The 21,849-nt window shown below is 43.3% G+C and overlaps 1 protein-coding gene across 1 annotated transcript in view; it reads right to left on the bottom strand.

The window, feature by feature from the left end:
- The window catches only part of LOC127453870 (glutamate receptor ionotropic, kainate 2-like), a 335,184-nt gene that overhangs the window by 14,950 nt on the left and 298,385 nt on the right, over positions 1–21,849 (bottom strand). The window contains exon 15 of the mRNA XM_051720611.1: positions 8,120–8,370. Within this exon, the coding sequence (XP_051576571.1) occupies positions 8,120–8,370 (251 nt within the window). The remainder of the gene's footprint in view (positions 1–8,119; positions 8,371–21,849) is intronic.

The raw sequence follows: 21,849 nt of genomic DNA, 5'->3' as shown, positions 1-21,849 counted from the left end.
AGTTTAACGGAATACGTTACAAATAACATTTTACAGGAGGGCTCTTCAACTACAAATAAAATAAATAAAAATAAAATAAAAAATTGACTAGTGACCACCATTAATATTGTGTATTTATTTACATTAAAATAGTCATTTTTCAATAATTAATCTTCAATTAAAAATTGACTTCATTCTCTGAACAAACAAATAGGTTTTGAAGAACGGTTATTTTTTACAAATTATGAAAATTTCACAATATCAACCCACAGAAGAAAACAATGGTCTTCTAATATAAAAGTGCCATGGTACATAAGAATACATTTAAATTAAATGTTCTTTTTGAAAAAAAAAAAAAAAAAAGAGGAAATGTCTATTCCTCCCTTTTCTTTATTATATCATTCCGTGAGGGAAAAATTTGTCCTGTAAATATTGTGTATTTACAGTGCAGGAACCAGATATTTGTGCAGATAATCATTGCTAAATTGAAAACATACTGATCTGATGATGTTCGTGATTGAGAATGCTGACTCACAGCTAACCAAACACAGTCAGGATATATTCATGTATGATGATTGCCCTCAATCAGTGGCGCTTCCCATTATCACTTTTTACAAGCACTACAGACCCTAAACACATGAGACATGCCCTTTAAAGGGCTTTTCACACCAAACGCAAATGGATTTCCTAACGAGCCATTTACAAAGCAATAGTTTTTTTACGGTGAGTGGTTTATTTTTCTTTGGCCGGTAATGAAACACCTCGACCAATAAAATTTTAGCTGTGTATCAAGTTTCAGGAGCTGCTACAGTTCCCTATCTGTCATTCACTCAACGATGTGTCGATGTAGTGACGCTAGGGGTCACTCTTGGGAGCCCGAGACACCTCTGGTCTTTGATAAAAGGCCAATGAAAATTGGCGAGTGGTATTTGCATGCCACTCCCCCGGACATACGGGTATAAAAGGAGCTGGTATGCAACCAGTCATTCAGATTTTCTCTTCAGAGCCGATTGGTCATGCTCATTGAGCTGAATTTCTACTGTTCATTCACCTCTGCTGGATCTGACGGCGCATTTCAGTGGCTTCTCCCTCCTCTGCTTTGGTGCACTGCAGAGAACACCCCTGGGCGCTTCGGCAGAAAAAAGAGAGTATATTTTCTGAAAGAGTTAAAGACGCGTCTTTTTTTCTATTCCTGGTTGCGGTCGTTATCTCTCAACTTCGGATGGTCATGATCGCTGTCTTTCGTGTCTGGGCGCGACCCACATGGAGGCAGCGTTCGTGGATGGTTCATGTTCTCACTGCGAGAACATGACCATGGCAACACCCCAGCGGCTCCCCGCCTCGGTCCTTTTATCTACGGGTATATGGCCGGCGCGGCTAGCACTGGGGGCGATTTGGGGACCCCAATGGGATCGCCTCCGCCGGGTTGCCCCCCGCGGACCTCCCATTCCCCAGCACGCTCGTCTGCAACAGTCGGGCTTCCAGATGAGTCCGACGGCTCGTCTCACGGCGAGTCTGGCTTCTTGTTCGGAGCCCGCGAAGATGATGAGCTCTCGAGTGCAGCATCAGAGAGCGGGCTTGTCCAGTCGGATGCAGAAGCCTCAGCTGGGCTCCCCCCCTCAGGGATGATTGCCCAGTCACAGGCTGATGCAGAGATGACAGACATGCTTTCCCAGGCGGCCACAAGTGTCGGGCTAGAGTGGAACCTCCGCTCTCCCCTGAACCCTCGCGGCTCGATGACTGGTTCCTGGGCTCGTGGCGCTACTCAAAGCAGGCACGGCCCGCTCTAGAGCCTTTCTTCCCGGAAGTGCATGAGGAGCTGACGAAATCATGGGGGGCACCTTTTACTGCCTGGTCCCGATTCCTCAGTTCCCCCGCCCTCAATACCCTCGATGGCGGGGGGGCCAGGGGCTATACGGTGATTCCCCCGGTAGATAAGGTGCTCGCGGTGCACCTATGCCTGCAGAGCACCGCCACAAGGCGTGGACGCCTAAATCTCCTGTCCAAGCCCTGTAGGTTCACCCCGTACCTGATGGCTAAAGCCTACAGCACTCCTGGACAAGGCTCTCCTGCAGGTCCACCAAGCCAAGGTACTAAAAGAACTGCACAAGGGTAGTTCTGCCCCAAATCTGGCGACCGACCTTGCTCTCCGAGCGACGAAGATCACGGTGCGGTCTCTCGGGCGGACGATGTCTACATTAGTGGTCCAGGAGCACCACCTTTGGCTCAACCTGGTCGAGATGAGTGAGGCCGACAAGATACGGTTCCTTGCTGCCCCCATTTCCCAGGCTGGCCTATTCGGCGACACCGTTGAGGACTCTGCCCAGCAGTTCTCGACAGTGAAGCAGCAGATGGAGGCTATCTGGCATATCCTGCCCCGGCGTGGCTCAAGATCCCGCACCCCGTCTGCTCATCACCAAGGGCGTCCCCCTTGCGGTGACTGCACTGGCTCCACTGCAGCCCGCCCCTTCGGCACGGCCCAGGCGTGGAGCCCACCGCAGGAAGCAGATGCCACCCGTCTCACAGTCGGCCACTAAGAACCCATGAAGGTCGTCAAAGCGCCCCTGAGATGGGCGACACAGGGTCAAAGAAACCCACTCACCTGGAGCTGGTAAAAAGACCACTCCATCCCCCGGTGGAGGGCCAGGTGGTGAATCTTTTGTTGCCTTTTTGTTTGATTTTGCCACATGCCCAAGTGGCTGCAGTACCCAACAGTTCAGCAAAAGAGCGGTTTCCTTCTTCCCTGGGTCACATACCTCATCACGACTACCGTCCACAGGTTTTTCCTTGCAGGATTGGAGCTCCAGCGGTGGTCTTCCCGCCCCTGAGCGCCCAGCTGTGGCACACATCTGCCCCCGATGTGACAGTCTCCATGGGTTACGAGGACAGGCCTCCCCCGTCCCAGGCTGTTCCGGGGATGGTCACAAGGAGCCAGGTAAGTGCTTCGATGTCTCTAGACTCAGCATGTCCACGACGTGGTGTGGCACCTCGAGCTCTGCCCCACCGCGAGGCCCCACCTGCCGGTACATCCGAAGATGTTGTCCCCTTGGTCCCCCTTGCGCGGAACTTGGATGCGTGGCTTGCGCTTCCCAATCAGTCGCGATGGCTGATCCATACTCAGCTACGCGATTCAGTTCACCAGGCACCTGCCCAGGTTCAGAGGTATCCACTTCACCTTGGTGAAGGACGAAAATGCTGCTACCTTGTGCGCGGAGATCGTTAACCTCCTATGGAAGGGCGCGATAGAACCTGTCCCTCTGGCCGAGATGAAGAAGGGGTTTTACAGCACCTACTTCATTGTACCGAAAAAAGGCAGTGGGTTGCGGCCAATCTTGGACCTGCGAGTACTGAACCGGGCTTTACACAGACTCACAGTTAAAGATGCTGACTCAAAACACATTCTGGTGAGCATCCGGCATCAAGATTGGTTCATGGCGGTAGACTTGAAGGACACATACTTCCACGTCTCGATCCTACCTTGACACAGACCCTTCCTGCGGTTTGCATTCGAGGGTCAGACGTATCAGGGTCCTCCCTTTCGGCCTGTCCCTGTCTCCTCGCGTCTTCATGAAGGTTGCAGAGGCAGCCCTTGCCCCATTAAGGGAAGTGGGCATTCGCATTCTCAACTATCTCGATGACTGGCTAATCCTAGCTCACTCTCGGGACATGTTGTGCGCACACAGGGACTTGGTGTTCTCACACCTCAGCCGTGTGGTCATCACGCCGGTCTGTCACCATCTTTTCAGCCCTTGGACCGACTTCTCATTTCTACGGGCAGGTGTTCCCCTAGAACTGGTCTCCAGGTGCGTCGTGGTCACGACAGACGCCTCCAAAACGGGCTGGGGTGCTGTTTGCAATGGGCACGCAGCCACCGCCTTGTGGATGGGCCCGCGACTGCATTGGCACATCAACTGCCTCGAGTTGTTGGCAATTCTGCTCGCCCTGCGGAGGTTTTGGCCGTTGATCCAGGGCAAGCACGTGTTAGTTCAGACAGACAACACGGCAATGGTAGCATATGTCAACCGCCAAGGTGGTCTGCACTCTCGTTGTATGTCACAACTCGCCCACCGTCTCCTCCTCTGGAGCCAGCAGCACTTCAAGTCGCTGTGAGCCACTCACATCCCGGACAACCTCCACACTACAGCGGACACGCTGTCACGGCAGGTTACCCTTAGGGGAGAGTGGAGACTCCACCCTCAGGTGGTCCAGCTGATTTGGAGTTCATTCGGACAGGCACAGGTGGACCTGTTCGCCTCCCAAGAATCCTCCCACTGCCCGCTCTGGTATGCCCTGACCGAAGCCCCCCTCGGCACAGACGCACTGGCACACAGCTGGCCCCCTGGCCTGTGCAAATATGTGTTTCCCCCAGTGAGCCTACTTGCACAGACCCTGTGCAAGGTCAGGGAGGATGAGGAGCAGGTCATCCTGGTACCACCCGCGGTGGTAGACACAATCACTCAGGCTAGGGCCCCCTCTACGAGGTGCCTGTATGCCTTGAAGTGGCATCTGTTTGCTAAGTGGTGTTCTTCCCGACGGGAAGACTCCCAGAGATGTGCAGTCAGATCAGTGCTCTCCTTCCTGCAGGAGAGGTTGGAAGGGAGGCTGTCCCCTTCCACCTTGAAGGTGTACGTTGCCGCCATAGCAGCACACCACGACACAGTCGACGGTAAGTCCTTACGGAAGCATGACCTGATCATCAGGTTCCTGAGAGGCGCCAGGAGGCTGAATCCCTCCAGACTGCACCTCGTTCCCTCATGGGACCTCTCTGTAGTTCTTCAGGGTCTACAGAGAGCCCCATTTGAGCCTTTGCAGTCAGCTGAGCTTAAGGCACTCTCCTTGAAGACTGCCCTCCTGACTGCACTCACTTCCATCAAGAGGGTAGGAGACCTGCAAGCATTCTCTGTCAGTGAAACATGTCTGGAGTTCGGTCCGGGCTACTCTCACGTGATCCTGAGACCCTGACCGGGCTATGTGCCCAAGGTTCCCACGACCCCTTTTAGGGATCATGTGGTGAACCTGCGAGCGCTGCCCCAAGAGGAGGCAGACCCAGCCCTGTTGTTGCTGTGTCCAGTGCGTGCTTCACGCATCTATTTGGATCACACACAGAGCTTTAGGATCTCTGAGCAGCTCTTTGACTGCTTTGGTGCACAGCGGAAAGGAAACGCTGTCTCCAAGCAGAGGATCACCCACTGGTTCATTGACGCCATAGCTATGGCATATCATGCCCAGGACGTGCCGCCCCCGGTCGGGCTATGAGCCCATTCTACCAGGGGTGTAGCGGCCTCCTGGGCCCTGGCCAGGGGTGCCTCTCTAACAGACATTTGCAGAGTAGCAGGCTGGGCAACACCCAACAACTTTGTAAGGTTCTACAACCTCCGGGTGGAACCGGTTTCATCCCAGGTAGTGGCACACAATACAAGCGGATAAGCCCTGGATAGCCGGCCGGGTGTATCGCTTGCACATAGAGCCTGCCACCTCTTTTGAGATGAAGACGTGCGCCATTAATTCCCAGTAGTGTTCACAAACTATGTTCCCTGGTTGACTTCCTCCGAGCCCTGTGGCAGTCGAGTTTTCAGAGAGACTCACTGCCGGCATAATACACATGCTAAATAAGAGCCCTGTTCTGGGGTAGGTGCTCCACATGTGGCGGTTCCCTGTAAGGCAACCCCATGCGATGGATATCTTCAGCTAATTCGTTTCCCTGTTGACAAACTGCATCTTCCTTGGGCAAAGCCCCTCTGCCCCAGTCTCCATGTTTGTAGTAACTCCTCCTCCATTGGTTATAATCTACCTTGAGACTCTCCACATGGTCACCAAGACCATGTGATGTATTTTTTCCACTTAAATATCCTCCCCTCTCTTTGGGCGAGGTGTGGTCTCCGCGGTGTCCTCCCCTTGGGAGGGACACCCCCCGACTAGACCTGGCGGCCCAGTCAGATAATCCCCCTTCTTTTTTAGGGAGTGGAAAAAAAGAAGGGGAAAAGAGGCCACGACTGGGATAGCCTGTCTCTATCTCTTGGGTAGTCGACTTGTCCCCAAAGGGCCGTTCGACACTCATAACTATGTTGGGTGAGGTTACGTGTCGGCCTGGTGCGCTGGCTACGAGGCACACAGTGGTCCGCCCGTCACACACCTCCAGTTCACGTAACACAGTTCAGCCAGTTGTGGCATTATGTATAGGGACCCCTAGTTTCACTACATTGACACAACGTCGAGTGAGTGACAGATAGGGAACGTCCTGGTTACTTGCGTAACCTCCGTTCCCTGATGGAGGGAATGAGACTTTGTGTCCCTCCTGCCACAACACTGAACTACCCGCTGAAATGGCCAGACCTTGTCTCGGCTCCTCAGCATAAAACCTGAATGAGTGGTTGCATACCAGCTCCTTTTATACCCGTATGTCCTGGGGAGTGACATGCAAATACCAAATACCTTTTATCAAAGACCAGAGGTGTCTCGGGCTCCCAAGAGTGACCCCTAGTGTCACTACATCGACACAACGTCTCGTTCCCTCCATCAGGGAACGGAGGTTACGCAAGTAACCAGGACGTTATCAAACCCAGCGCATTTGGTGGTGCTAAAGTACATAGCTGGTTTGTTTATTTTTACATTTTTGTACACGCTCTTACCATTTCTTTCGATTTCACCATCTCATACTATTAATACAACTTTTCATAAGACCAGGTTGTTTTAATTTCAAATGGCAACAAATTCTTTAAAACCCAATACATGTTTAAACAGTATACAGTATTTGTTTGAGAAAAGTGCCTACAGAACACTGTGAAAAAAATAAAATATATTTGAAGCACTATTTGGGGTTCATCAGATGCCACACTGACAAGAACCTCTGGAGATCCTCCAGACATGCTTTAAAGGTGCCTAAAATACTCTTTATACGTGCTCAAGGAATATCAAAATATATTTCAAGTGCCTCAGAGCCTTTCTCTTTTGATGTGGTTACTGAAGGAAGCATTGATAGTCCTTTATTAATAGTTCCTGCAAGAACTCTAAAAAACTCTACTCTTTAGTAGAGTTTAAAGAATTTGGCTTGTCAGAGAGAGTTGTTGATGGGCTTACCTACTGATGTGTTAACTTTTTTTCTCCTGAATGAACTAAAGCACCCTAGGTGATCTTGGGTGGACAACACATCAGCACCAAGTTCTCTCAGTGCAAGAATTTCAGGGATGAGTGCAAACAGCTTAGAAGAATGAAAATGTCAAGTGATTTAGGTGAACCAAATAAAGCCTCTTCCCCCAGTAAGGCCATGGTCACACTGATTCATTTTCATTTCCAGTTTAAGTGTCCTACTGTCATTGTTTTCGGTATGCAGAAATGAAGAGCATTTACAAATAAAAATGAGAGGCATAACCGAAGCAAAATTAATGTGTTTTCAAACTAAAACATATTAGTGTGAACATTGCCTCAGAGAACTGAAAGGGTGTCCACTGGATCCCCAGAGGGTTCCACCAGTTTGTTATCTGAGGAACCTCTAATAGTGCCTCAAGTATATTTGAATTTTTACAGTGTATGTGAAAACTCCATGCATAAAAACAAATGTTTTAGGTCTTTTTTTTTTTTTTTTAAGTATTTGTTATTTTACTGCTGTTCTTATGGACTGTATAATTCAAGCATTCACTGGTTCAGTAGATCAAGAATAAGAGTGAAGTGGACATGGGGGAAATACAACACATCTGTTGAGGCGAGATGAGAATGGCGGCCATTTGAGCAAGTAAACCCCAATCCCTCCTGTCTTCACAGTCTTACATCAAGAAGAACTGTTTGCTCCCCAGACGGCACTGTCTGTAAAATATTACCGGTGAAATATACCTCACGCTTTGCTCCCAATACCACAACATTAGAGCCAAATTCAGACAGAATTAATATTATTTGTATTGATTTGTAACAGATTAATTATCATGCTCAGAGGCATAAGTAGATATAAACTCATCATCTGATTGGCTGGCTTATTTCACCCACAATACCCCACTGATGAAAAACAAAAATAGCAAACCAATTTCTTGTGATTCTATGTGATTTGTTGCCTCTAAAGAATCTTGAATAATAATCCTCAACACTATTAAGTACAGTATATTCACATTTCACATTATTGCAGTCCAGAAATGTGAAAATGTTTTTTTACCTTTTCCAGCTGTGCGTTTTGTTTGGACTTATAGAGAAACTCCCCAACTGCCACAAAGACAGAGAGAACGAGTCCAGCGGCCAGAACAATGAAAATGCCGCCGATGTTCTGGACGCCCAGTGCACTGGCTTCTTTATTCTCCTCCTCGGGACAGCCATTCCCTCGCCACCACTTCTCCTTCATCATGTGCAGCTTTCCCTCCTCCTGCAGCTGCAGGATTGCGATGGTGATCTTATCTCGGTAAGGAGAACCTGCAGGGTCAAAAAGAGGAAACTGATTTAACAAAATGCTGTGAATTAGTTCTACATGATATCTCCTCATTTGCGATAATGTGATTAAAGTAAAGCTGAGCACATGTCTGCAGCATTGAGCACCTGGCATTCACATCCCAAGCCCCTTGCATGTTTATTTATTGCTATAAATAAACATTTATTCAGACACACAATTATTAATTATTTAATGAATAATCCAACAGACCTCTCAAGACCATAACAAGCAAAGGTCCAAGTAGGCCTAAGCAGACTCCGAGATGTCTGCTCTCCCACTGATCATTATCAGCTTTTGCTCCCCCTTTGCTGACACTGGTCCAGCAACTAGTGGACCTCAGAGACATTCCAGGTGGGGGAAGGTAGCCACATGCAAAAGTAAAGGAATGTGGGGAAAGTAAACTCACTCCATTCCCCCATAGAAAAGACACATAAAGCCCATAAAACAGACTTTTCTTCATTAATTTAAAGACAAACTGTTCTATAAATAAACACACATATCCCCAGGACATTGTGTGTATGATTATTACTGTCTCGTATAGTGTCTTTTGTACTGTATACTGTTTTATGCATGCTTTATGACAGAACCACTAGATAATTTAAAATTATTGGTATCATGCTTCCTATCAAAGGATTAGCCTTATGTGACGCTCTGCACATTGGTGTGTCTCACCACCTTATAGCATGTATTGTTTGCTTGTTATATTAATCAGAGCATAAAGGGGCACAAACTGCTAGCTTACTCCAATCATGCAAATGAGTCAGCTTCCAAACAAAGGAACTTTTCCTGCTGGAAAATTGCATCTTTCTCATTGGTCAAACCAAACTCGAGAGGAGTGACCTCCCTCAGGAGTTAAAGGGCACTGTCGGAGTGACCTCCCTCTCTCTTCTCTCTCTCTCTCTCTCTCTCCCTTCTTCTCCTGGTTGCTGTTCATGTGGGACCGGAAACACCCGGTCCAACCGCGAGGTTGCAGGCCGGCAGGCCTCAACACATCAAGCCATGTGTAACTTCCTTGACCATAACAGAGTCAAACTAATACAGCAAGTTCATCATCATTCAACGTGGAAGAAACTGATTGCAACTTCAACACCATCGACTCAAGAAACCATCAAGACTTTCTCCTGAGACTGCATCCGGGTGCTCTCTCAACAGCCAAGGAATTGCAAGTATCGTACAATTAACTAACTAAACAGAGGTTTAGTATAAGCTGTGAACCCCTTTGTTAACAAAGGTGCTTTGAAGTAAGAAACTGATGGTTCTTTCAGATGGTTAAATGACTCTTTTCATAGCTTCTTTCCCCTGTTCTGTTCCGGTTTCATTCACTTCCACTTTTCCATTTCCCATGTATGCGTGATTTGTGTGTATGTGTTTTTTTAGATTGGTTATGTGTTCATGATTTAGTTAAATAAAGCTATTGTGTACATTCTTGCGAGTTGATTCTTGTCTGCTTGTAAATCAATGTCAATTTAACAATATGATCACAGCTACATGCTAAGAAAGAGTTATTTTTCTGTGGCCATGAAAAATAACCTTTCTGAGAGTTGATAGACGATCAGTACTGAGTGTTCGCTGGACGAACAGATTAATTGATTGTAATATTAATTCAGCTACATCAAGTTAATTCTATTAACTGATCCAAATATTTATAATTAATTATAATGAGTTATGATTAATTATTCATATTTCCCTTTTGAGCTAATTTGCTACACACATGATCGTCTCCTGTGAGATACCAGACTGATTTCACTGTGAATTCAGAAACAGTACGTTGACATTTCTTGAGCTAAAGTTGGTCTGTGCTAACCGAAATTCGAATCACTGCCCCCAGTGGCTGAAGGTGGAAGTGTTTTGGAACATATGGGCATGTGTGAGCTTAAGTTTCCATTTGAAATGTCCACAGAGAGGTGCCAAAAGCAAGTTGATTTTAATGATGTAATACCTAACAGGAATGCATATTTTATTAATCATACACTCTTACCAAAACCCTAACCCTAAACCAAACTCAGTAGAATAAAAATGTGATCAAATGCCCTTTTCGGATATGACTAGTTTTATATAGGCACATGGGTAATGTAATAATTAGCAGATCTTCTCTGTGATTTGAATCCTGTGAAAAATTGTCATTTTTTCACTTTGCATAGTCACATCTCCGTTGTGAAAAAGCCTTAGAACTATTCTGTGCATTTTCTTTGAAGGTTCGGTTTTCATCATCAATTTATCTTTTGTTGACTAAGATGTGCATATGAGCTGACACCACTTCTGTAACATCTGGTGTGATAATCCTTTATGTCTGACTGAAGATATGACTGCAAATCTACAGTCAGACGTAAATTGAAAATCTATAGTTTTTCACTTTTTTCTCCAGAACTTCCTGAGATACGTGAGGAATAATCCTCACATTATTGCACCTGTGACGAACACAATCATGATGATGTATCTTATTTTTTTCTGAGCAGTTGAGTTACACTTTACTAATGATGGGAGAAACAAAGCTTTTCGAAAATTGTAAAGCGCTCGAAACACGGCACACGGAGGACATCTGCTGGTCAAATGGTTGTTAATGCAATGGGAAAACTTGAGTCAAATGCTGCTACAATGGCAATATCTATAGGGTGACCAGATTCCTGCTTGTGGAAAACGGGACAGCCCCCTCCCAGCAAAAATGAAATTGACATATCCTTCCCCAGTGCATCTGCATCTGTAACTTTTGTCACCAGGGGCAGACTGGCCATTGGGAGAGAACCCCCCCCGCTCAACAACTTTTGGGCCAAACAACTTTTGGGTCGTTTTCTATGTAAAATCCTGAGCCGATTTCTCTTCCCAGTCCGCCCCTGGTTATCACCTTGTACTTTTCGCTGGCAGCAATTTTTCTCAGTGTGCGCTTGTCTTTATATAGTTTATCGTAAAATGCAGAGCAGTCCAGTCCAAAATTTAGACGTACAAAAAGCATTGCCTTCATGACTGTTACACTGAGTCGAGATTTACCCGGTGTCCATGCTGAGTTCATTAACGAGAACACACGCCCCACAGATGCAGATGTCCCAGGCAAGCATAAAACAAACTCCACCACCTTGGCTAAGACTCTGAAGTTGATGGTCTTGCTCTCCAGCTCACGAAAAATATCTGTCCATCTCTCAGACATGGCTGTCTTTTTCATGTTCCACTCAGTGATGCGACGAGTGACAATGTTTTTCGAGCAAGCCCACTCATCAAAGGTCGTGGTTTCGTCAATCAAACTGAGAGCAGGGATTCTGGAGAAGAAGTGTTCAAGGCTGTTCTGAATGTCTTTCCACTCTGGGATGTCTCTCAATAGGGGCCACTCAAGTTTTTCTGTGTTCTCCAATGAGCGGGTCCAGTTTTGGAGGTAATCCACCGATGCTGAATAAAAGTTTCTCACTGCACAAAAGAAATCATCCACTCGCATGTCACCAGCTTCAACCAGGGCATCCAAATACTTATTAATGTCAGAGGGTATGAATGATTCCTCCAGCCTGGCCCGCAAGATTTTTCTCAGGTCATGAATGTGCAAAGCCACTTCTGTGGCTGATATGTGGACTTGATCTACTATCTCCAGTGCATGGTTAAAAGTGGCTGTTTGCTTGAGTGCGAAGCCAATTCAAAGTTTAGTGCAAGGATCACTGAAAATGTCTCTTAGAAACTTTGGGCATTTTTCTTGAGAAATAAAGTATGCACGCAGACCATTGAAAATGTGTAATATTCTTTCAAGAGCTGGACCAAGAGAGAGGAAACGTGTGTTGCCATGCTGCAGTAATTTCTGATATTCTAGCTGCACAAAAGCGAGTACACTGCATAAGACAGCTTCAGATTTGGTGCGGACAGAAGAAAATTTCGGATCATACAATTTCTTAATCAATTTCACAGTGCAGTCAGCCGACCGAAAACTATGTCTGTGCACAACAGAATGATAAGCAAAAAGGTGTGGCACACATACTTTAGCAGCACCACATGCTTTTTTGTATGAACATGCTGTACGATGCCGCAGCAGCCTACATGGGCGATAGAAAAGTGAGCTCCACAAATCTCACACCTCACTTTACTAGGCTCTGTTTGTGACTCTGTTTGTTTTTTTGTTTTTTTTTTGGGGGGGGGGTGGATTTTTCCCTTTTTTCTCCCAATTTGGAATGCCCAATTCCTAATGTGCTTTTTAAGTCCTCGTGGTTGCGTAGTGATTTGTCTCAGTCCGGTTGGCGGAGGACAAATCCCAGTTGCCTCCGCATCTGAGACCGTCAACCTGCACATCTTATCACGTGGCTTGTTGAGTGCGTTGCCACGGAGACATAGCACATGTGGAGGCTTCACGCCATCCACCGCGGCAACCACGCTCAACCCACCACGTGCCCCACCGAGAACGAACCACATTATAGTGACCACAAGGAGGTTACCCCATGTGACTCTACCCTCCCTAGCAACCGGGCCAATTTGGTTGCTTAGGAGAACTGGATGGAGTCACTCAGCACGCCCTGGGATTCGAACTTGCAAACTCCAGGGGTGGTAGCCAGCGTCTTTACCTTTACCAGCGTCTTTACCAGCTACACAGGCCCCCTGTGACTCCTTTTTAAGAAATGTAAACTCTTTTTGAAGATCCTCATTAAATGTACATGCACGCTTCCTTGACATTTTTCCAGCCACAATTTCATCTGTATGCTCTTTCAAACTGACTCTTCAATCAGTTCACTAATTGGACGTCTATTGATAGGGGATTGTGATTGGATAGTTTAATCCATTCATGTACTTCAAATAACACAGTGTGTCCATGGTATCCTTGGCTACCTTTGATTAGAATACTCACGTGACTGAGAAAGCCACATAGGCAATAGAGAAATTTTAGGAGAGGGGAAATATGGGACAAAACACGATTTTTTCAGAATAAGTCGGGACACTAGAAATGTGTTTAAATACGGGACTGTCCCATGAAAAACGGGATGTCTGGCCACCCTAAATATCTACAGTATCCTTTAATAAATATCTTTGCAGAATATGTAGTGCATAAGTTGCCATTTTTAAATTGATTTTAATTTTATCTCCATACTAAATCAATACTTTTTTAGTATAATCAAATCCAAAATCTATGTTGTTTCTACACCTTATGCAGTTTGTGCAATAATGATTTGTAAACAGAAAGGCTACAGTGATAACTCGCACACAGACTTGAACTCAAGTATTGTACATAATGAAATGTGTCTAGTTCAAAGACCCTATTGACAGTAGTGGCATATTTGATTTTTGATGTGAATGAAAATGAGGCTGAGGAATAAACTTGCCATCTCTTCAATGGCATGCACTGTATAAAGTTGTATAAAGCTCCTAGATCACATCTAATTTTCCACAACTCATGTTTTCTAGGGGTTTTTGTCAACTGAAACTTCTTGGTAATATATTTTTTCAATGTTTCGTCAGCAGAATGATCCAAAAATGTTTTAAACAACATTACAACCCATTCAAGAGATGGAAGTCTATCCCTCACAGCCTCGTTTTCATTCCCATCCAAAATTATAGATGCCACTGCTGTGAATAAGCTCTGTTAACCTCTAGACTACACAGCTTTCGTGTACACATACCGTCAGGTTTATATTAGAGAATAGGAGTACTACATTTTTTTTATTATTATTATTGATGATAGTTTGTTCTAAGTTACAGTTTCATATTAATAAATATATTTAATGTAATATCACAACATAAACAAGTCTCTCATATGTCTCTTTCTCATTAACATAACATTTAGCTTTTTGTGATTGTAATTTATGGTGGGAAGATAACTCAGTGGTCTACAGGGAATTGAAAATAACTGACCTCCAATCAACAAATCATGTTTGAATCAGTATAAATGATTCAAAAATGATTATGAACCTAGTTATTGCTAAACTAACCCGAGATCAGTTACAACCATACATTTAACACTGTTTCGGGATTCACTATGGGATCAAGCACCCCTAGTGGCAAACCGCAAAATATTTCAAAACGTTTTGAAACAGTATGATGTAACGGAGCCTTGTGTGCTGAAGTCATGTGACTTGGCCAGTTTGATATGCCCTCCAAAGCACTGGTTCGAAACAAAAGATTTATAAAGGTTTCAAAGCTTCGTGAAGCAGTGTTTTGAATGCGCCCATCACTACACTTTACTGACATAACGAATAACCTGTGTTTTTTGTCAGTAATACGCAGGGAAAACAGCAAAATAATTCCACTGTATAGGGACAAAAATAAATTTAAATAAAAATCATGCATAATTCAGTTTACTGGCTTTTTATAATAAATAAATTATAAGTGGGGCCTGGGTAGCTCAGCGAGTATTGACGCTAACTACCACCCCAGGAGTTGCGAGTTCGAATCCAGGGTGTGCTGAGTGACTCCAGTCAGGTCTCCTAAGCAACCAAATTGGCCCGGCTGCTAGGGAGGGTAGAGTCACATGGGGTAACCTCCTTGTGGTCACGATTAGTGGTCCTCGCTCTCAATGGGGCACGTGGTAAATTGTGTGTGGATTGCGGAGATTAGCATGAGCCTCCAGTGCTGTGAGTCTCAGTGGTGTCATGCACAACGTGCCACGTGATAAGATGCATGGACTGACGGTCTCAGAAGCGGAGAGAACTGAGACTTGTCCTCTGCCACCCGGATTGAGGTGAGTAACTGCGCCACCACGAGGACCTACAAAGTAGTGGGAATTGGGCATTCCAAATTGGGAGAAAAGGGGGATAAAAAAATAAATAAATAAATTCATTAATTAATTATAGATATTACAATTAATTTAATGATAATTTAAGTTAATTTTAATAATTATAATTTATTTATTATAAAAAGCCATGAAACTGAATTTTGCATGATATTTATTTAAATGTATTTTGTATTTTATTATGTAATTGTAAATATTATAATTAGTTAAATAATAATTAATAAGTTAATTTTAGACCCTGTTTAAATGTCAGCAAGTTAAAGGTGCACTCAGTAATTTTTGTCATCTTGGACTTACACTGACACCTAGTGGCTTGGATGCAGAATCATTTAAAATCAATAGTTTTCAGTTTCAAATGCCACTGTAGAAATGTAGTATACACAGTCAGCCATGATTACTTTAATCACTGCATAAAAGTGTCAAATAACAGGACGGTAACTGAGACTAATCGAGTAGTATTCGGCTGGTCATGTGATTCTAACAAGGCAGCCGCCATGTGCGGACTCTCTCCATTTTAATGTGAGTGGTCATGATCTACTACATATATTGCAAAATTACAATTCATGTCTTTAGAAGTTAAACTTTTTTAATATGGAAAAAATTTGTGCACCTTTAAAAACTACCTGAAAGCAGCAATGCCTCAGGATATACTGAACAACCCAGCACTCCTCTCATTTCAGACATCTTATGGAGACTTTGCCAACAAGAAAACGTGTAAAATTTCTACATGTATTATTTATTTTGTTAGTAGGATTGATTTTTTTTTTTTTTTTTTCTAATTTGTTGCATGATTTAAAGAATATTGTGTTTGAAATAAGAATTTGAGAATTATTTCTAAATAATATAGCACTGTTAAATATCCATCTAAAAAACATCTATATTTTACCCCCACCAAAACCCAAATTGTTTAGAGGGCCTAAAATTTGGTGCTGCACCTCTGTGTTTAGAGACTCGGACCCCAAAGTTGCAGTATGAAAACATCAAGAAAACACAAACCACTTATCAAAAGATTACTGTGATAAATCTATTTAGATTTAAAGGTAAAGTTTACCCCTCAATTAGCCCTTAAAATAGTTTACCATGGTAACTATTCAGTAGTTTCCACCAGAATACCATAGTTGTTACAGTTATTGTCAGTAACGTAAAGTTATAATACATTAATATGGGAGCTTCTTCAAAGAGTCTTTCGCCATGCTGTCTTGCAATGAGGAACGGTGTCAGAACCAGATTATGTACAATGCATGGGGGGCTGTTTCAACATGACGCCAATGCATAAATTATGAAGACAAACCCATTTTCATCAGACATTGCTTATGCTGTGAAAATTGACAATAAACATTACAGGCGTCCATGGTAACAATTCTGGAAAACTAATCCCTTACGAATAGAGCTTTAGCGGGAAAATGCAACCTCCAAATCACACTCATCATTGATTATGTGCATGAGATAACCTCCTGAATTCCACAGATTTTCCCTCTAACGCTGAAAACTAATGGTAAAAATGTGAAAAAGTCTACAGAGTAAATCTGGACAAGCTGATATACACACTGATGAGCCAAAACATTATGACCACCTGCCTGGACTCTACATGACCCCTGAATGTGTCCTGTGGTATCTGGCACCAAGACATTAGCAGCAGATCCTTCAAGTCCTGTAAATTGCGAAGTGGAGTCGCCGTGGATTTGTTGGTCCAGCACATCCCACAGATGTTCAATCGGATTGAGATCTGGGAAATTTGGAGGCCAGGGCAACATCTTGAACTCTTCATCATGTTCCTCAAAGCATTCCTGAACAATGTGTGCAGTATGGCAGGGCACATTATCATGCTGAAAGAGGCCACTACCATCAGGGAATACCATTGCCATGAAGGGATGTACCTGGTCTGAAACAATATTTAGGTAGGTGGCATGTGTCAAATTGACAGCTACATGAATGACTGGACCCAGGGTTTCTCAGCAGAACATTGCCTAGAGAATCACACTTGCTCCACTGGCTTATCATCTTTCCCAGAGTGCATCCTGGTGCCATCACCTCCCCGGGTAAATGGCGCACACGTCCATGGCCGTCCACGTGATGTAAAAAAAAATGGAAATCATCAGACCAGGTGACCTTCTTCCACTGCTCCAAGGTCCAGTTCTGACGCTCTCGTACCCATTGTAGGCGCTTTAGACTGTGGACAGGGGTCATCATGGGCTACGCGGCCCCATATGCAGATGGGTGTTATGCACTGTGTGTTGTGACACATTCCTCCCGTAACCATCATTAAAATGTTTGAGAAGTGTGCCACAGTAGCCCTTCTGTCGGTTCGGACCAAATGGGATAGCCTTTGTTGCCCTCGTGCATCGATGAGCCTTGGGCACACAACACCCTGTCGCCGGTTTGTCTTTTGCCCCTCCTTGGACTGCTGTCGGTAGGTACTCACCACTGCTGCCCGGGAGCACCCCACAAGCCTTGCATTTCAGAGGTGCTCTGACCCAGTTGTCTGGCCATAACAAATGGCCTTGTCAAAGTCGCTCAGGTCTTTCCTCCTGCCCATTTCTCCTGCATTCAACAAGTTGACTATGAGAACTGATTGTTCACTTACCATCTAATCTACCCAGACCTTGACATGTGGCCTTGTTAGTAGATGATCAACGTTATTCACTTCACCTGTGAGTGGTCATATGTATACATACTGTATATAAAAAGTCTTATTCTTTCTAAAAGACTCTGATGAAAACTGGGAAATAGAAACATGAAGTTTGTTGCTCTAGCAGTGTGAGATTATGTGAGATTCTCACAGTTTTATGAGCAGTATTGAGGTGTGAAAGACACAAACTAATGTGGTACGAGCCATAAAACCCTAATGCTGTTTGCTGAAACATAGCTCCCAGGGTGCCATTGATAACACCAATAAAACCCAATTACATTCGAGGGACCGGCATTTTCTGCTTTTATCTATTCATTTTCTGTCTAATTAAAACTAGTTGTCATTCTTAATTTGAGGTAATGTTTCCTTCTAGGCCTCCTCGTGGGCCTCGATTTGAAATTCTCCCCGATTCCTATCAGCCCCCTCACCTCCCTTGCAAAAAGAGGTAAACAGAGTAAAAAACATCTGGAAAGGTGCTTTCTCATTTTATCTGAAATATGAGAAAGAATAAGAGCACTCAACAATCTCTTTGATCCTTTAATGTGGTAATAATGGTGGTATTACTGTGGTTAACTCGATATAATAAGGATTATAGCCTATATTATTATTGGTGACAGTCATTCTCTCATAGGTAACACATATGCATTGTAAGTCCATGGACTAGACCCCTTTATATAGGTTAAAAGTCTCATTCTAACCCAATTACTTGAAATCAGGAGCATGTGGATGGATATTATCATGGATTTAAAGATACCTGACACCTAAATCTGCTTAAAACAAAAGGCAACTTGTCTAACAGCATGTGATATTTGACTATCAACAAAGAGTACACAATGCAACTTATTCTGCCCAAGAATCACCCAATAAGACAGACAGAGACTGCCTGATTGATAGTGTGACCAATTATAATATAATCCTATATTCCACATCCACATAAGCAGTTATGAGTGAGTGAAGTATGCAAATGTTTATTTTGTTGGTTTAGGTCTCAAATATTTAAAATATAAGAATCTCAAATATTTATTTATTGCCATACGACAAGGGCTGGTAGAATTTACAAAAATAACTTTCCCATGATGTTGAACAGCACTATTAACTTAGAGCAACCGTGGGTTCAGTTTCTTGAACAGGACAAATACTAACATAGTATAATATAAATACTGTATTACAAACATATGCTATTTAATATATATATATATATATATATATATATATATATATATAAGCTCCTTGTGCACTACCCAACTAGTGACAGATGTTTGATGACATGGCATTGCACATGACTCTTCTTAATGAAGCCTCAAGGGACAGGGACAGTCAACATGCTGAAAGCTGACTGGGGGGCTTTCTATTTCCACAATCCTCGAGGGGCAAGCTGCACTGCCACAAATCACTGATATAAACCACAGGTGTCACAAACATTTAGCAAGACACCAAGTGATGATTTTGATTTTCAAATGCTTTCTTGTATCCCAGTTTTATGTGCAGACTCAACTAGAAGTAAACCATTGGTAGGCTGACTTCCTGAAGAGTGTAAACACTGTGGGTCGCATTCAACAAAGCCAGCACAAGCAACATAGCAACAATGGCTCAACCAATGGCATGAGTTCGGGGCGGGACTACCTTTTTGTCCAAACAAGTCATGGTGGAGTGTTTGGCAAACTGTTTGGAAACAATCAATATTTAGGGGTCTAAGCACTGAAGGTACTGATTTTAGAAACATGGGAAAATTCATGTTTTAAATGTTTTATAATGTAGAAATATGCATAATCCAAGTAATGTACCTAATAGGAATAACCTTAATTGAAAGTAACTGTAATCTTATTACAAGAATTTTAAATTTTAATTTTTTACTTAAAGCCATTATATTACAGTAACCAATTACTTTGTAATCAGAGTACACCCAAAGCTGCTGCTGGTTAACATTAATCAATAGCTTGCTCGGCTTTGATAAAATCAACTGAAAAGCAGAGTTGTTTCAGAGTTTAATGAAAGATTATGAAGACAAACATTTTTATATTTGGAATATCATGCACTATTCAGAAAATGGCCACGAAAATGATTAAAATTCTCTCAATATTTTCTCAACTTGATGCCATCTAAGATGTGAACAGGGGCTTAGATTCCAGGGGGATGGAGGGGAACAAAACAAGTAAGTACAACCCCCCCCATTATTTTATACCTTAAGCAATTGAAACATGGGGAAATGCTTCATGCTGCAGACTGCTGTCAATATGTACAGTGAAAAATAAGTTCTATTTTGGTCTGTTCTCACCCAAAAACAACTGGATCCCTTCAGAAGGGTGAACTAACCCTTTAAGAAAGTAAATAGGGTACATTCTGATTTCATGTTTACTTTAAAAGCCAGAATTGGTACAATAATCTAAGATTACTACACAACATTTGCTTTTTGCATTCACCTGTCTCAGTATACGAAATTAGACATTCAAATGCGCCCAGCATTAAAATACTCTCCTTTAAACATCTTATTAAAGGAATAGTTAACCCAAAAATGAAAATTTGCTGATAATTTACTCACCTTCAGGCCATCCAAGATGTATCTGAGTTTCTTTCTTCATCAAAACAGAATTTAAGACTTTTAGGATTTCATTTCAGGCCTCCTCCTCTAAACAAATCAAGTGAATGTCCTCCATTTTTTGACAGTCCAAAATGCATATTTAGGGTGCATCAAAGTAATCCACACGACTCCAGTAGACAAATAAAGGTCCTCTGAACCCAAAAGTTTGATTATTTTTAGAAACAAAACAATACTTATACTTATCTCTGTGACATGCGCTCATGAGAGGGATGATGTAAGCTTGTTGGTAAGGTCACGCGTCACGTGGAGGAGGAGCCAGGAAGTGCGTCATTGTTTACACTGTTTTTTTTTTTTGTTTTTTTTATTATTTGGAAAATATATTTTTTTTATTTTTTTATTTTTTTTTATATATTGTTTTTAAATTGTTTGGGACTGTTTTGGTTTGTGAACGGCACAAGTTTCTCTTGTAAACAATGACGCGCTTCCTGACTCCTCCTCCACGTGACGCATGACCTTACCAACGAGCTTACATTATCCCTCTAATGAGTGCACGTCACAGAGATGTACAGAAGTGAACAGTTGTAGTTAAAAAGTTTTTAAGTATTGTTTTGTTTCTAAAAATAATCAATCGTTTGCGTTCAGAAGAACTTTATTTGTCGACTGGAGTCGTGTGGATTATTTTGATGCACCCTAAATATGCATTTTGTACTGTCAAAAAATGGAGGACATTCACTTGATTTGTTTAGAGGAGGAGGCCTGAAATGAAATCCTAAAAGTCTTAAATTCTATTTTGATGAAGAAGGAAACTCAGATACATCTTGGATGGCCTGAGGGTGAGTAAATTATCAGCAAATTTTCATTTTTGGGTGAACTATTCCTTTAACCAACACGCTAGACTGCAGATGGTCTGAACACTGATCCTGTCTGTTACAGCACAGGGACACTTGCCAGAAAGACTGAGGCACTTCCCACCATCACAGCTCCACCATTAATGCACACTGCCAACTGTGTGCTGCTCAAGTCAGTGAGATATATGCTAAATGGACTCCTGAATTGGAAGAGCAGCCTGCCTATGTTAACCGCCTCTGAAAGGGTAGGATTAGCAACGGCGATGTCCTGTGCAGAGCTGTCTGAGAACAGCACACAGGGAAGTGATCATGCTAAACATTCTTTTCCATGTGCTCTGCATTAACTCTACACAATACAATACCATGACACACAGCCGACAGGCTGAAAACACTCTCACTAGGTTTTCTGTTAGACAGCATACCTGACACATTTAACCAGCTGAGTGACTAAGCATAAACATCTATGGGAGACAAGGCATTTGATAGCTGGAATTCTCTGTTCATGTGGAAAAGCTGGGTAACATGGATCCCTCCATAAACCAGCACAAAGGCCTTCAACCCATGAATGTATTAAGAGATCTGAGCCATTAATCCCTGATACATGAGCAATTTATGATTATGAGGTTTCAAGACACCTTCGTGAATATTTGTCATTCACCTTCAGGAATTTTAGAGGAAAAATGTTTACAGGGAAAGTACATAAGTCATAGCACAACTCTTGACACCACCTTGATCTGCCCATTTGCAATTGTTTTATTT

Source organism: Myxocyprinus asiaticus, chromosome 16 (assembly GCF_019703515.2).
Source record: "Myxocyprinus asiaticus isolate MX2 ecotype Aquarium Trade chromosome 16, UBuf_Myxa_2, whole genome shotgun sequence".
NCBI lineage: Eukaryota > Metazoa > Chordata > Actinopteri > Cypriniformes > Catostomidae > Myxocyprinus > Myxocyprinus asiaticus.
This window is presented reverse-complemented; position numbering and strand designations above follow the sequence as displayed.